Source organism: Felis catus, chromosome D1 (genome assembly GCF_018350175.1).
Source record: "Felis catus isolate Fca126 chromosome D1, F.catus_Fca126_mat1.0, whole genome shotgun sequence".
Classification (NCBI taxonomy): Eukaryota; Metazoa; Chordata; class Mammalia; order Carnivora; family Felidae; genus Felis; species Felis catus.
Genome location: NC_058377.1, coordinates 88,103,880 through 88,118,313, shown reverse-complemented (window position 1 = coordinate 88,118,313; position 14,434 = coordinate 88,103,880). Strand labels below are relative to the sequence as shown.

The 14,434-nt window shown below is 55.7% G+C and overlaps 1 protein-coding gene across 2 annotated transcripts in view; it reads left to right on the top strand.

Moving 5' to 3' along the window:
* ABTB2 (ankyrin repeat and BTB domain containing 2) overlaps positions 1-14,434 on the top strand; it is a 174,750-nt gene that overhangs the window by 131,392 nt on the left and 28,924 nt on the right. For both annotated transcript variants that reach the window (XM_003993156.5, XM_019812251.3), the window contains exon 3: positions 2,682-2,895. In XM_003993156.5, coding sequence (XP_003993205.1) covers positions 2,682-2,895 — 214 coding nt within the window. The remainder of the gene's footprint in view (positions 1-2,681; positions 2,896-14,434) is intronic.

Sequence of the window (14,434 nt, the reverse complement as noted above, 5' to 3'; positions counted from 1 at the left end):
ACAGGGAGGAAAACCACCCTGGGGAGAGTAACCCAAAGCGAGCCGTTTGCTTTGGCTGTGAATGAGGGCTGCAGAGCCGTGTGAGTTTTTAGATGCCTGATCTGAGTTGTCTGCAGGCATCTGCTTCTTGGTCTGTGAGAGACCGAAGGCACGCAGCTGGGCTTGTGACTGAGGGTCTGGGGACCTCCGTCCCCAGCTGCCACACTGCTGCCTTTGTCCCCCGAACCTCTGGAAGGCCTCTCTCAGTACCTGGCTTCCCTTTAGGGAACACTTAAGAGTTGCTTCCACTTATTACTTTCTTACTCGATTTTCTTGCCTGCATCCTGGCTGGGAATGTGCTGCCGAAAGGGTTCTACACCGGTAACAATAAAATAATCATAAACATGATGAATGATAATGGCTTCTACCTTGTCGAGCCTTTGAAGCATTTCCACAAGGTCTCTCTCTCTCTCTCTCTCTTTCTCTCCCTCTGATGCAATCAGGGATTCTTTGGCTTCTCCCCCCTGGTCCTGTGACCCTGCCAAAAGTTATGGCATTTCGACCTGGAGAAATGGAAGCCAGGTTGCAACTTCTCGAAGCCAAGTTAGCTGTGCAACTCGCTGCTGGGAGGCAGGATTGTCGGTGCCAGTTTCTGCCGCCCAGGAGTCCGAGAGCGGGGCTGGGAGCTGGCATCGCAGGGCTCAGACTCCTCCTCCCCTGGGAAATGTGGGGTAAGGTTTAATGGCGTGGAAAAAAGTCCTGGAAGCGAGGCCACGGGAGGTGGCCTGGAGAAGAGAGGAACAAGAGTAGTAATAATGGCGTTACGGTTCATCTTTACCAAGGACTCTGTGCCAAGCATGACGTTAAGTGCTTCACATTTATTATTTATTTGAATCCTCCGAATGTTTAGGTGAGATACGATTATTCCATTTTACAGATGAGGAGATGGAGGCACTGGTGAGAAACTTACGTAAGGCACAGGGTTGCAAGTGCCAGAGCCCTGACTGGAAGCCCGGAGTGCCTGACTCTGGGATCTGCGCTCTCACCTGTTAACCTGCTGATTCTCTCACCTCACCAGACATTAGATTCACCGAGGGAGCTTTTACAAGATAGGATGCGTAGGTCCCGCCCCAGACCGATGAAAGCAGAGTGTTGAGGATGGGAGCCGGGTGTCCACACGTCCCCGCTCTCGGCCACTCCAGGGGGGCACCAGCGAGGAACAGAGTCAGGTGCAGAGAGAGGAAGGAGGGAGGAGGTGGGGGTGGGGGCACAGGGCTCTCTTTCCTAGTGGAGATCTCCAGTTCCAGGGGTGTCATTTTCCCTTGCCGAGGCTGTCCCAGGAGAACTTGGCCGCTAACGGACCTAAGTGCAGCCCCCCACCCCACCCCCACACACACCCAGAAGCTGTATTTTGAAATGAAATGGAATGAATGCGCAAGGCTAGTTTTTTTTATTCTGTAAATGTTTGCTGAGCACCTCTTATGTGGTAGACCCTGTGCAGGGTGCTAGGATGCAGTGGGGCAGAGAACCAGACTCGAAGAAGCTATAGAATGAAGATCAATTGAATAAATGAACTGGTCCTGCCAAACATGGAATGACACTTCTCTTCGCCAGGTTAAAACCTGCTTGTTTTTCTCGCCTTAGGGCCGGCCTCGTCCAGAGGCACTGCCACAGGTGGGGGGGAAGCTGGCCCACAGGGGAGTCGTGTCCCACCACCCCCCCTTGAGTTCTCAGGCCAGAGGAGAATGGAAGGGTGACACTTTTCCCGGAACAGAGGGGCCGGCAGGTGCCTGGGGCTGTTTGGCCCATCCTTTCTCAGCATTGTGGCCTCACACAATGATGGGACATTTCCTGTCCCAGGCCAGCGGGGATATTGAAAAGACTTGACTTGGGCAGAAACACAGCGCAGGATATGGGGACCCAAGGACCCCACAGACTCCAGTGGGTCAGGTCTGGGTCACAGTTCAGCTCATGGTCTTTGGAGTCAGAGACCTGCATTCAAGTGTAGATTCTACCATCTACTAGCCACAGGACCTTGGCTGGTTAAGTTCTGTACACGGTGGCCTCCCGGTGACCAGGGGACTGGAGGGGGTCAGTAAGTGTTTGTTTACCAGGTAAGCCTCCATTTCTTCATCTGTATTTGGGGGATAATACTTGGCCCCAGCATCATAAGGGTCGAACGAAAGCTCTTTTGTAGGAAACCGAACACTCGGCATGTAGTGAGCACTCAATGGTGGCGATGATGGCAGTGTTACCTGACGTGTTGGGGATGGAGGCGCCTTCCCTGCTGAAGGACCTGGGCGTTGCACAGGACGACAACCCGGGGCCGTCACCTCCCTGCTGGTGTCACACCCTGGTGCTGGGTGTCTGAGGCTGGGACTCCCTGGCTCAAAGAGAGCCATGGGGTGTTGGAGGGAGTGGGGATGTCGAAAAAGAAACCGCATTAGCATAAGACGGTCCTGCCAGGGCTTTTTAGTTCAGCTGTTAAGGCAAAACCCGCAGCGAAAGGAAAACTTACTTGCTCTTGTGCGTGTCTGGGTGACAGTTTCCACCTCCCCCGCCTCTTGGCTCCGGGGTAAACAGTAATTAGGCGCCCAGGCAAGGGGAGCGGTTTCTCATTAGCTACAAGCAGCCTTGGAGGAATGTGGGCAGCGAACTCAGACGTTTTCTTCTCTGTCTCTCCCTTCTGCCCTCCCCGCCAGGTGACCTGGTCTCCCGCGCCATGCATCACATGCAGGGGCGCCACCCGCTCTGTCCTGGCTCCAGCCCCGCCCGCCAGGCCCGTCAGCCACCCCAGCCCGTCACCTGGTCCCCCGACGCCCTCCACACGCTCTACTACTTCCTGCGGTGTCCACAGATGGAGTCCATGGAGAACCCCAACCTGGACCCCCCGAGGATGGCCCTGAACAATGAGCGGTAGGGGTCTCTCTTGGGCTGCACACCAGGTTGGGGGGGGCGCACCACCCGGTGTGCCGGCTGACCGACTGGTGCCAGCCTGCGTGCCTCTGAGGAAGCGGCTGATGATTCACACGAATCAAGGCCTGGCCCTGGCGTGCGATGGGACTTTTCACCCAGGGTTGAGACACCCAGGGCTCTCTGAGGCTCATGACGGGTTTTGGCTTCCGTCTCTGATTTTCCAGCTCTGTCGCTCAGTTCCTGGGCTCTCCGAAATTCCTTTGCCTCTTTCATGAAAACAGGTATCACACCTGCCTGAGAACGGAGTGAGCCAGGGCTCTGAGAAAAAGCACGCAGGACAGTGTGTGGGTGGTACCTGGCCCTCTGTCACCTGTTTTCATCATGATGATGCCACCGTCCTCTTTGTTGTTGGTAGGGATCTGAGGCACGCTGTGCCCCGTCCCCTCATGTCACAGACGAAAACATCACAGTCTGGCAGGTTACTGGTTGAATAGCCTCAGGATCCAGGCCTGCTGCTCCCACTACAGGAGCCTAACCCTTCCCCATCTGGGAGCAGGGCTGCTAAGAACAGATGTGAAGGTTCTGCACTGCACAAGGGGACCCAATGAGGGGCACAGGCAGGGGACAAGCACAGGGTCATGTCCGCCTGCAGACAGAGTGCCTTTTCTAATTGGTCTTGACTGCTTTCAAATTTTTTTCTCACTAGAAAGGATCCTTTTTTATAATTTGCCCAGAACATCATAAATGCTGGCATGCGCCTCACCTGGAGGCCAACACAGCCTCCCTGCTGGCTCTGTCCATGGGCTCGAGAGTTGTGTGCCTGAAGGTCCCGGGAGTGAGAAAGACTGGCTTTGGTTTAGGAAGACCCACCAGCACGCATTCCACCACCCAGCAGGCCCTGGGGCGCGAGAGAGCCCAAGGAGCTCTGTACCTCAGGGTGGAGGAAGGTGACCCGCGGCCTCGACGACAGAAGGCTGCTGCTCTCCCCAGCCCCCACCCCAGCTGGCTGTTGCCTTTGAGTGGCACCAGGTCTCGTCAACTTTGTGGTTCTCACACCTGCTCCGCAGCCAGGCCACCCCTCCAGTGCCCCCACAGTCACGGAAAACAAAGGTGCAACGCACCCTACTTCATTCAAAGCAGCCACCGTGAAACACGGGAAATCCTGCGGACACGTGGCAAACCCGGCGAGCTGGGAATGCAGGGGCCCAGGAGTCAGGTGGTTTGCGTTCATGCACCCTGAGAACTTTGTGCAAGGTTTCAGACCCCTTGGGCCTCTGCTGTAAACAGAGGGGTGGTGATGACGCCGTTGTAAGGACTGAATGGTGATAGTCGACACTATCTTACTGAGGATTTACTGAGGATTTACTGTGTGCTAGGGCCTGTGCTGAGCACTTTACATGCGAACACTCACTGGTGTACACACGGGAAGTGGGTGTGCGTCACAGCCCCATTTTACAGATGAGTAAGTGGAGGCAGAGAGAGACTTGATAACTTGCCAGGGCCACATAAGCTCCGCTCACAGCACTGCACAGACAGTACTGTCTTTCATTACAAGAGACCTACGGCAGTAATGACCCCGTACACACACAAAGTAGATTCCCAGTAAATGCTACCACTGCTGCTGTTATGACTGGTGTCATTGCTGGATCGTCGTTATCTTCAAGGTGGACAGAGAATGCAGGGCCGAGGTAGGGCGCTCTGCTGACACCCAGCAAGAAGGCAGCAGGTGGAGGCCCCAGGCTTCCTGACGAAGCACCCAGCTGGAAGGTGGAACCAGAGCCTAGGCCCTAAGCCCCAGCTGTTTCTGCTTTGTGGAGAAATTGTTGTGGTTTCCAGAGTTGGCCGGGAAGGAGAAAGGGCAAGGAAAAAAGTGTTGCGGCGGGGGCAGCTTGCTTATTGTTTGGTGAGGTCCTGAGGGCGCTGGACTGGGCCTGGTCACCCAAGCAAAGGTGGCTGGGAGAAGATGAGCCTTCTTTGGGCCCACTGGCCCGGCCTGGGCTGTTTGGCCCTCTGGCTGCGACCGTGGCTGTTGGCTGTGGGGCAGGCCAGGGAGGTGCCCCTCTGCAGGCGTTGAGCCCAGAACCCCTTGGATGTCTTTGCGGCTGCCCTCTGGCTTTTCCCCTGGGACGGTTCCCAGCCCCCAGTGCTCTAAAACGGCACCAGAGTTTCTCTGTGACCTGGGTCTTTGTCTGTGTGTAATTGTGATAGCAGAGCTTCGGTGGTTACGTGCACACGTGTGTGTTTAAGTAGCTTGTTATTTAAAAACCACACTGTCTGTGGCACAAAGAAATTGGTAGCTAAGGCATTTTTCCATGAATCATTTCAAATGACTATTAGATACATGAGAAATTGGAGCCACGATTAGGAAAAAAGTATCCAAACGTTTGGGATTTGGGCACCAAAAGGAGGACACCCTAAAAATACCCAGGCTGGCGGACAGCCTGACAGCTGTCTGGTGGCCCGGCTCTGGGCTGCTGAAGTGGATCCCACTGCACTTGGACCCACGCCGACGAGGCAGGCCCCGGCTGGCCCTTCCTGGGCCCACTGAGCCCACGCTCGGCTGCAGGCTGGGCCACACGTCTCCTTGAGGCACTGCCACTCTGATATCCTCACCGAAGCTCTGGGAGACTTCCTCCTCCCCTTGCCCGCGAGGAGCTGGGGTTTTTGCAGGGCCCTGGCTTTGTGAGTCTGGGGATGGCTGGGATGCCTGTCTGTGTCTTTCCCCCCGCTGTATCCCCCACATCATCGACTCTTGAAGCTCCTCCCTGTGTCCCATGTCGGGAGTGGGGGCGTCCGCCCAGCCAGAATCAGACAGGGTCTCTGATTGCCAGCGTGATGGGGGGGGGGGGGGTAGTCCCAGAGCTCAGTTTGGTGGCACGGGTTTGGCCACATGGCGACACTGATGGTGCCACTCAAGTCTGTGCTCAGATTTCTGCTCTGAGGAAATTACCCTTCTTCCTTCCCACAGGGGGGCTGTGTGGCCCCATCCGTGCCGATGAAGGGTGGGACGTGTGTTCACCCCTCCTGTGTGAAGGTCATATGGCTTTCCCTGCTAGGCCACGTGCTGCCTCTGCACTGCTCAGTGGGGCTTTCGTGTCTCCCCAGAAGGGGCCCTGTTCCCCGGAGCTCCCTGCTCCTGCTCCGGATTTGGGAGGAGTGGAGGTGGGAGGAGGGAGGTGGGAGGAGGGAGTAGCAGAAACAATAGGAGCTCAGGGTGGGCGAGCGGGGCGCTTTGCAAGGGACGGGCAGGCACTCTCGGGCAGGCTTGCGCGGAATGGGGAGCCGGCGGCACCGGGGAAAGCCCCCAGGCTTTGTGCCCAGGCCTGGGCTCAGGTCCAGCCTCCCACACGGGCCCCTCCACGCTTCCGGCTCCTCACCTGTAAAACGGGGAAGATGAAGCGAGATAGCGCACATAAAGCGGCCAGCTCTTCCTTCTAGAGGGCATTTCTACCCACTTGTGTTTCTTTCCTGCCCCACAGATCAGCAAGGTAGGTGCTAGCGTTATCTCCATTTAAAAACATTTTTTTTAAGTTTATTTATTTATTTTGAGAGAGAGAGAGCACAAGTTGGGGAGGAACAGAGAGAGAGACAGAATCCCAAGCATGCTCCACACTGTCAGCGCAGAACCCAACACAGGGCTCAAACTCACTAACACATCATGACCCTAGCGGAAATCGAATCGGTCACTTAACTGACTGAGCCACCACGTGCCCCAGGATTCCCTCCATTTTACAGATGAGGACGTGAGGCCAGAGGGGCACCCGCTGGTAAGTGGCCGGGCAGGGACTTGAACCAGGTCCCTCTGACCCGAAAGCCCTTGCCCTTCACGGTGCCAAGCTACAGCCGTCCCACCCGGCTACTCAGACCTGGTCCTAAAGCTCTCAAGGCAATCCCGGGTGGGTCTTGGCCTTGGGGGCCACCTCCACTGGGGCCATTCCAGCCCCACCTGCCTCTCCATTCCCAGGACACTTCCCCCGCCACCTTGGGAGAGCCTCGCAGACAGAGCCTCCCTGCACCCTCCCAGAGCGCCTTTCTTGCCGCCAGCTTTGCATCATAGACACCAGCGAGGCACGAGGCAGGGTCTCAAACCCAGGATTAGTCACAGCTGCTGCCCTGCAGGGCATGCCATCACCCGAGACCGGGCTTGAAAAGTGAAAGAACTTGCTGTCAGAGATCCAGGGTTGCCCATGGAGATGGGGGAGCCTCCTTCCCCCGAGGTCTGGAGGAGAATGGACAGCCATCTGGCTAAGTGTGGTCCCTGCTAGTCATGCCTGGGGGCAGAGGGATGAGCTGGCTGAAATGGCCTCCTGGGTGGAAGGTACCTCCTTGGTCCTCACGCCTCGGGGGACGAGGCGTCTGGGAAGCGGGGAGACAGGTCGCGTGGACACACAGGAGCGGCAAGAGATCTGCCAGCTCGCCCGCAAATGTCCGGGAGAAAGCATCATCAAGCAGAGCACACGAGGGAGACAGATACGGTCCGAGGTGCAGAGGGGGCTGAGGTACACAGGAGGAGAACTAATTTTCTGCTTCAGAACCTTGGGGGCTGGAGGGCCCGGGCTCAGCAGGTAGCAATCCCAAGTGCATCTGATCTGGCGGCAGCAGCAGCAGCAGCAGCAGCAAAGCCAGGCCTTTGAGGGATATCTGGGAATACTAGAAATGACGCAAGCCACGTGTGCACAAGGCAATGTGTTTGCTTAAGCCTCTTCCCTCTCCTCGGCCCCGCACGGTGCCCCTTTGTGGAGGGAGTGTCCTGGTGTTCAGGACACTAAGCCAGGAGGAGCGTGGGAGCCTAGCCAGCCTGATTTGAGATGGAGCCTGGGAACGTCTGGTGTCGTGATTTCCTCGGCTGTCAGAGCCCTATCTGAGGAGGGGACTGCTATTCAACACCATGCCTTTCAGATTGGCCTTGCCACTCACTGATTTCAGAGCCTTTGGGCAGTCAGTCCCTCCAAAGCTTGGGTTCTGCGGACCACTGACATGTCATTACAGTCACTTGCAAGGTGTGAGGTCTAAGTGAGTTAACGTTCCTAACACTTCTGGAACAGTACCTGGGGCACAGTAAATGCCAGATGTTAGCTGCTATGATTATTAGCATGACCATTTGTCCCTGGCAGAGGGAACAGCACTCAGAGACCTCGCGGTGGGAGAGAACACGGTACCTAGGAGAGACAGAAAGGGGCGGCGTGGCTGAGCCGGAGAACAGGAGTCGTGGTACAGGATGAATCGCGGACCAGGCTTGTGGCCTGGAGGGCCCTGGCCCTGTCATCCAGCTCAGTGCTTTCTGCGATTGGCTGGTTTTCCTTCCCCACTTGATGCCTGGACCCCTCTGAGAGTAAGGGGGAAGCCCTTTCTTCTCTGTTTGCCTTGGTGCTGGGAGGAGAGGCATTCCTACCGAGATCCACCCCGACGCCCCAGCCTGGAGCAGCCTGGCATGTGGTTCTGCACCACCAGACAGGCTCAGGAGGGACGAGGGGCCAGTTTGGTCGTCATCTGAGAACACAGTCCGCATAGCGTTAGTTCTGCTGAGACTACAGGGCCTGCTCGCAGGTCGAAACCCTTGTCCAGGTGAGATCCTGGCCCAGCTCTTGGCCGCTCTGTTCCGTGTCATGCTAGTCAAGAAGTTTCCAGCAGGTATGTGCACAGAATTTGGAAGCGATGGAGCCAGCAAAGGTGTCGGCCGTCACGGGTCCCACCCACTCCCCCGGAAGTCGCTCACCTGTGGTTTTAGGTGCTGGGGAAGAAGAGGAAGACTCCAGGAGCCTCTTGGGTCATCCCGGAGGTGTTCTCTCCACCATCTCCCAGCAGTATGAAGCGTCAGCTCCTGTTTCTAGGCCTCAGTTTCCTCATTGGTGAAATGGTGAAGGTGAGATGGCAATAAATGAGATGATACAGTGAAGCGCGTAGCTTAGCACCTGGCGCACGGCAAGTGTTTATTAAATGGTGGCTGCCCACCCTCCTCCCCGTCATTATAATGGTCATAAACGTGTTTAGATGACATGTTTGACACCCGCAGTAGGCTGTCTCCATTGCCCTAGAATGACATTGCTTAAAGTGTGACTTTCAAGTGCCATCGCTGTTAGTAATAAATACTATTACTTACCTAACCACTACGACTACCACTGACGTGTAACTATGACCATTACCACCACTTACAGACACTACTGTGGCTAATCATAGCCAGCATTTATAGGACACATATTCAGAGACAGATAGCATCTTAAGTGCTTTAGTTACTAACTCACATTTCTCTCTGGATTTCTGTTGCTCAGTAGGGAAGGGGTATTAAGAGAATTATGAAGAATGGCTTATATGCCTGAGTCTCCAGCCTAATGAGGGAGGCAGAAACAAGACAGGAGACGACAAATGAGCGAAACCCACCAGACAGCGTAAGAGACAGCTCGGCTGCGTGATGATGCGTGGGGTCGGCCCTCGGGCCATGCGGCCTGCCTGGGTTCAGTCCCAGCCCTGCCACTTACAAAGTGGGCATGGCATTCAGCCTCTGGGCCTCGGTCCCTTCTTAGCAGGGGTATTGGTGGGGAGGGAGTTAATGGACCGAAAGCGCTGAGAGCAGCACATGGGACGCTCTGTCATCAGCACCACCACCATGTGCAGGGGGATCTCAGGAAGCCTGACGGACTTGGGGGAGGGCGTCAGAACAGCCGAGGCTTTTAACCGGGCCTTCAAGGGCAGCCACAGGAGACTGGGACAGGCTGGGTGGCCTGGGCCGCAAAAGTCACAGAGGGACTTCTGTTGTTTCAAAGTACGTGTTTCATGACAAAACTGAATCTACATTTTAGAAACACAAGAATTCGGGGGAGAGAATTTGGTTTTTGTTCTCTCAAGTTCTCACTGACCGCGTATCTAGGCAAATATGTCTAGGTGGGGCTGGAGCCGCTCTCTGGTGGAGAAGTACAACCTCAGAGGTGCCTGAGGGTCAGGGTCGGGGTCAGCTCCTGCCCCTCTGGCTCTGGGATTGAGCACGTCCAGCGCCACCCCCCCCCCGAGCCTCAGTTTCCCCCTGTGTGAAGTGAGTCACCTCTGCTGGCCCCTCTGCTTCCAGATTCTGCCTCCTCAAGGGGCACTCCCCAAGTTGTGGGGAGACACTCCCCATACGAGTGAGGTACAAAGAGAGGAGAGGCGCCTCTTTGTTCTACTCCAGATGCAGAAGGGGGGAGGTCTCCCCTCAGCCGAGCGCTTCACATAAATAGGAGGCGCCACGGATAGGCTGTGTGCTCAGTCTGAAGAAGTGGGCTCGTTAATCTTTTGCTCAGCTTGCGAAAGTGTTTTCTTATCAAATAATAGAGATGATGGCAGTGAGGGCTTTCTGCTACTGACTTAGGGTTCCCTTAAATACCATTTCAAGAAGATTTGCAGCGTTAAGCTCTTTTCTCTCTTTTCCTCTCCCCGTTTTTGTGCATTAAATCTCCCATCTGCTACCCAAAGCGGAAGGAAAAGAAATGAGAATGGCTATTGGGTGAATTAGTGCTTGTTGGCCTGTGTTCCCCAGACCGGCGCATCCAGTAACCTCTCAAGTGGCAGAGCAAAGACCCCACTGTTTATGGTCCTGCCGTGTGCAGGGGTCGTTCCTCCCACGCCTGGTCCTTCCCCATCACTTCACCCACTTTTTCTTTTCTTCAGAGCACCTTCCTCTACCCGATGTTACCCGGCTCTTCCGTACTTGTCTACTTAATGGTCTGCCCCCTCTCCTCACGCTCTAGAATGTACCATAGATAGGCTTTGTTCCCACTGTGCCCAACACCAAGAACTGTCCCTGGCACTCAATAGGCAGTTGAATACTTTGTTCAGTTATCGAAATAGGACAAAGGGCCTAAAGGTTGGACACTGGCGTCAAACTACCACGTGGGGTCTCTGCCCTGCCAGTCCCTAGCTGGGTGACTTTGGGCAAGATACTTAATTTCTCGGGCTTCAACTTCTCAGCTGGAAAATGACTTGATCTGCTTCCAAAGGTTTTTGTGGCAATCATGGGAGGTGATACATTTAAAGGAAGTAGTGAACAGTAAGCTCTTCGGATGTGGGAGCTGCGATTATCAGTATAATTACTGTTTTCCTCAACCTTCTGGAAGGCCTAAAGTAACGAAATTGTGTTTAATGCATAAATAACCCAGAAACAATAGTGAACTTAAACATCGCATCTACTCAGCATGTGTGTGTGTTCTCCCTCCCGTGTACCCCCCACCTCGGCCCCTGTCTTTGCTTACTTTAACACAGGCCTGACAGGAGCCAGGGAGCCAGGCGAGCGACAGAGAAGAAGTAGACCAGGTGTCACAAAGGCCTCAGTGAGGACTGTTTGGAGGAGTGATGTGTACACGCTTTAGGTTTATCACAACCCACCACCCAAGGATTTAAAAAACTGGATTTCATCCTCCCATTGGTTCAGAGACCAAGCAGACTGAGGGTCACACACTCCACAGTCAGCGGGGTACCCGGGCCCCTTGCATGCTCGTTTGCCCATAGCACCTACACAAGATGGGCTGCTGTTGCTAAGTATGGAAGCTGGAGAGTGATTCGATTTGATTTATTTCACGTGGGCCGGAAGAATCTAGTCAAAGCTTTATCGTTTATAAGGCACTTTGCATACACAGTTCTCTGATTAGCTCTCACAGTAGCTCCTGGAGGAAGCCATTACTGTTCCCACTTACAGATGAGCAGACTGAGGCCTGAAAGGGATAAAAGGGGCCGCCCAGGTCACATCTAGGAAGTGGCAGATCAGAGCTCAGGCAGGGAGGTCTGATTACGATAGCGCAGCGTTCACATCGTCAGGGGTGCTGGGTCTCCCCCCGCCTCCCAAGAGAGAGGAGGCAAGACCCCAGGAGCCAGGTCTCTTGGTCAGCACCCCCTCCACCCAGCGTGATTTAGGCAGCTCGCCCTCAACTACTCGGGGCCTCTTCCCCAGCAGACGTGAGTTCACGGGCTCGGGGTGGCCAGCCTGAGGGTGGGCATCTGTCCAGCCCCTGACAAGGAATGAGCCAGGGACGGGGGGCAGACAAAGGAAGTGGCAGTGCCACATAACGGGGGATGGAGACAGGACAGGATCCTGGCCCAGCCGTTGACAAGCGCCCGCGGGGGCTGCCTGTTGCGTCTGACTTCCTGCCCCATTGTTGGGGCCACCCGGGCTCACAGAAAAGAAGATTGGGAACTGCCAGGCCTAGGGGCTTCATTCATTGGGAGTGTTTTTGTAACGCGGCAGCCACAATCCCCTTTGTCTGCAGTACCGCCAGGATCCCAGAGAGCCTCGGTGCTGGGAAGTCCCAGCTTGAAAGGGAATGGACTCTGCTTTCTTGACAGTGGCTTCCAAGGCTGAGCTGTTGACATTCCAGAAACTGAGGATGAGGACAGGGTAGCAGCTGAGATGCGGTCAGGTCGGGCTGATTTCTGGCCCTACTTTCATGCCCCACCTCGGACGGGACAGCCGTCTGGGACTTGCCCCTGCTTTGCTACTTTAATATTGGACATCAAGGGGGAAAAGACTCTTGAGAGGTCTAGAGAATACACCTGAGGCTTTGGGGCCCGGCCCAGCCCTCCATTCATTCCTTGCGGACCTCAAGGCTGATGGAGGTGAGGTTGTGGGTGTAGACGCTGGGAGTTCGGGTGGGGCCTGGGTGAGCCACTGAGGCGAGCCTTCTCTCCAGCCTGCCTGCCTCCCAGGTTTGGGCCAGCCAGCAGGCTCACAGCATTTTGTGTGTGGCAGTTTGGTCTCGTCAAAGACCCTAGAATCTTGTGTTTGTTTGTTTTTCCTTTTGAAGCCGGAAAGATTGCCAGTGGCTAGCTATGTGGCCTTGGACGTATGTCCAAACCTCTCAAAGCCTCAGTTTCCACATTTGTAAAACGCACACCAATAATTATACCTCCCCTGCAGGGTGGCTGTATTAGAAAGAGGGTAATGCTTGCAGAGTGACCTCATGCTTGCTCAGCACATAGTAGGTCCTCAACAGATGGTAGCAATATGGCTTTACTGTCCAGAAGCCAGTGCCAGAGTCTTTCCTGAAGCTGCAGTGGGGATGTGGGTACAGAAAGCAAGGTCAGTCCTAGGAGCCTGCACCGGCTGGGTGTCCTGCCATCTATGGCTTGGGTCAAAGCCACCAGCTGCCAGTCAGGAATTCCCCCCTTAATCTCTGTCAGGCCTCAGGAGCCCCATGCCCCTACCTCCTCCTAGAAGTTTCTAGAAACTCTTTACCTGACAGTGTGAATGGGTCACCTTTTTGCCTTAGACCGTGGAGGAAGGGGAGGCAAGTTTTGTGTGATTATTCTCTGCCGAACCCAAGCAGGAATGCTATCCAGAGACCCTAAACAAAAGACACCCCCCCCCTCCCCGCCCCAGGGGTCTGTGAGATAAATCAGCAGGACAGCGGGGCCACAGCCTCTTCCCAAGCCTGCCTTGCTTGGCAGAGGCTGATGGGTGGTGGCAAGTGCCCTCACTGTGTTTGTGATCACGTCGGAAGCCCTCGCCCGTCTGGCTTCCATATGGTGAAAGAGTTTGTGGTCTCTTGTCGGCACAGACGCCGGGCACGGCTGAGGCAGGCAGGGCTCTTGCACATGGCAGCAGTGAGCTCCCTAGGTGAGGTGCAGGGGAGGTGTGGCCCGTAGGCCAAGGGAGCCGCACCCCGGTGAAGTGGAGAGAGGCCCGCTTTCACGCCGCCCCCTGCCAGGGGTGTGGGAAGGGTGCTACTCTGGCCTCCTGGACCAGCTGCCTGCCCATGAGGCCACCATGCGGGGAGGTTGGGCCTGAGAAATGCGCCAGATGCCTTTGACCTCACAGCACTCGGGAGCCCTCCCTGGGGCGTGAGAGAGGGCGGAGATGTGGCGGCCCGTGTGCCGGCTCCCCTGGAATCCGCACCGTCTCGCCCACACGGATGCCACCCTGGAGTGAGGCCCACTTACCAAAGACAGATGGCTGGGTCCCCTCCACCGAGGCGCAGCGCCACACTGACATCTGCAGAACTGCATGTGCCGTCTCCCTCCCTGGGAAGGCTCCGCGACAACATCCTAGCTGGGCCCCGCCTCCGCCCCGAAACTGCTTGAGCCCCAGTCAACTGAGCCCCGCCCCAGGAAACTGCTCCTGGGTAGAAAATCCTCCTGTGAAATGGTTGTCTTTTTATCTGGGAAGTATTTTCTTTTTCTGAAGGGAACCCCTTGCCAATACCCAAGCCGACTCAAGCCTCCAGGAATGAAAGACGAAGCGGGTCCCCATTTCACGAGCTCGTGTGCCTGCGGAGAGTTGGGCCAGATGCCCTCGACCTCGTAGCACTCGGAGCCCCCTGGGAAGAACTCTGGAGCCCTGCAGAGAGTTCTGGAGTGAGAGCAGACCCCTGAAAACACGTTAGCAGCCAGAGGGCTTTGCCTCCCGGAGTGAGGAACATGCCACACGTTTACCAATTCAAAGAGTTCTGACGTGGGCCCCTGTGCTGAGGGATGGGACATGCCCGTGAGCGGAAGTCTCTGTCTTCGAGAAACTATAGTCTGGGGAGAAAGCGGGCACAAGTGAGACCCTGACAAGTAGGGTACGTGCCGTGCAGGTGCG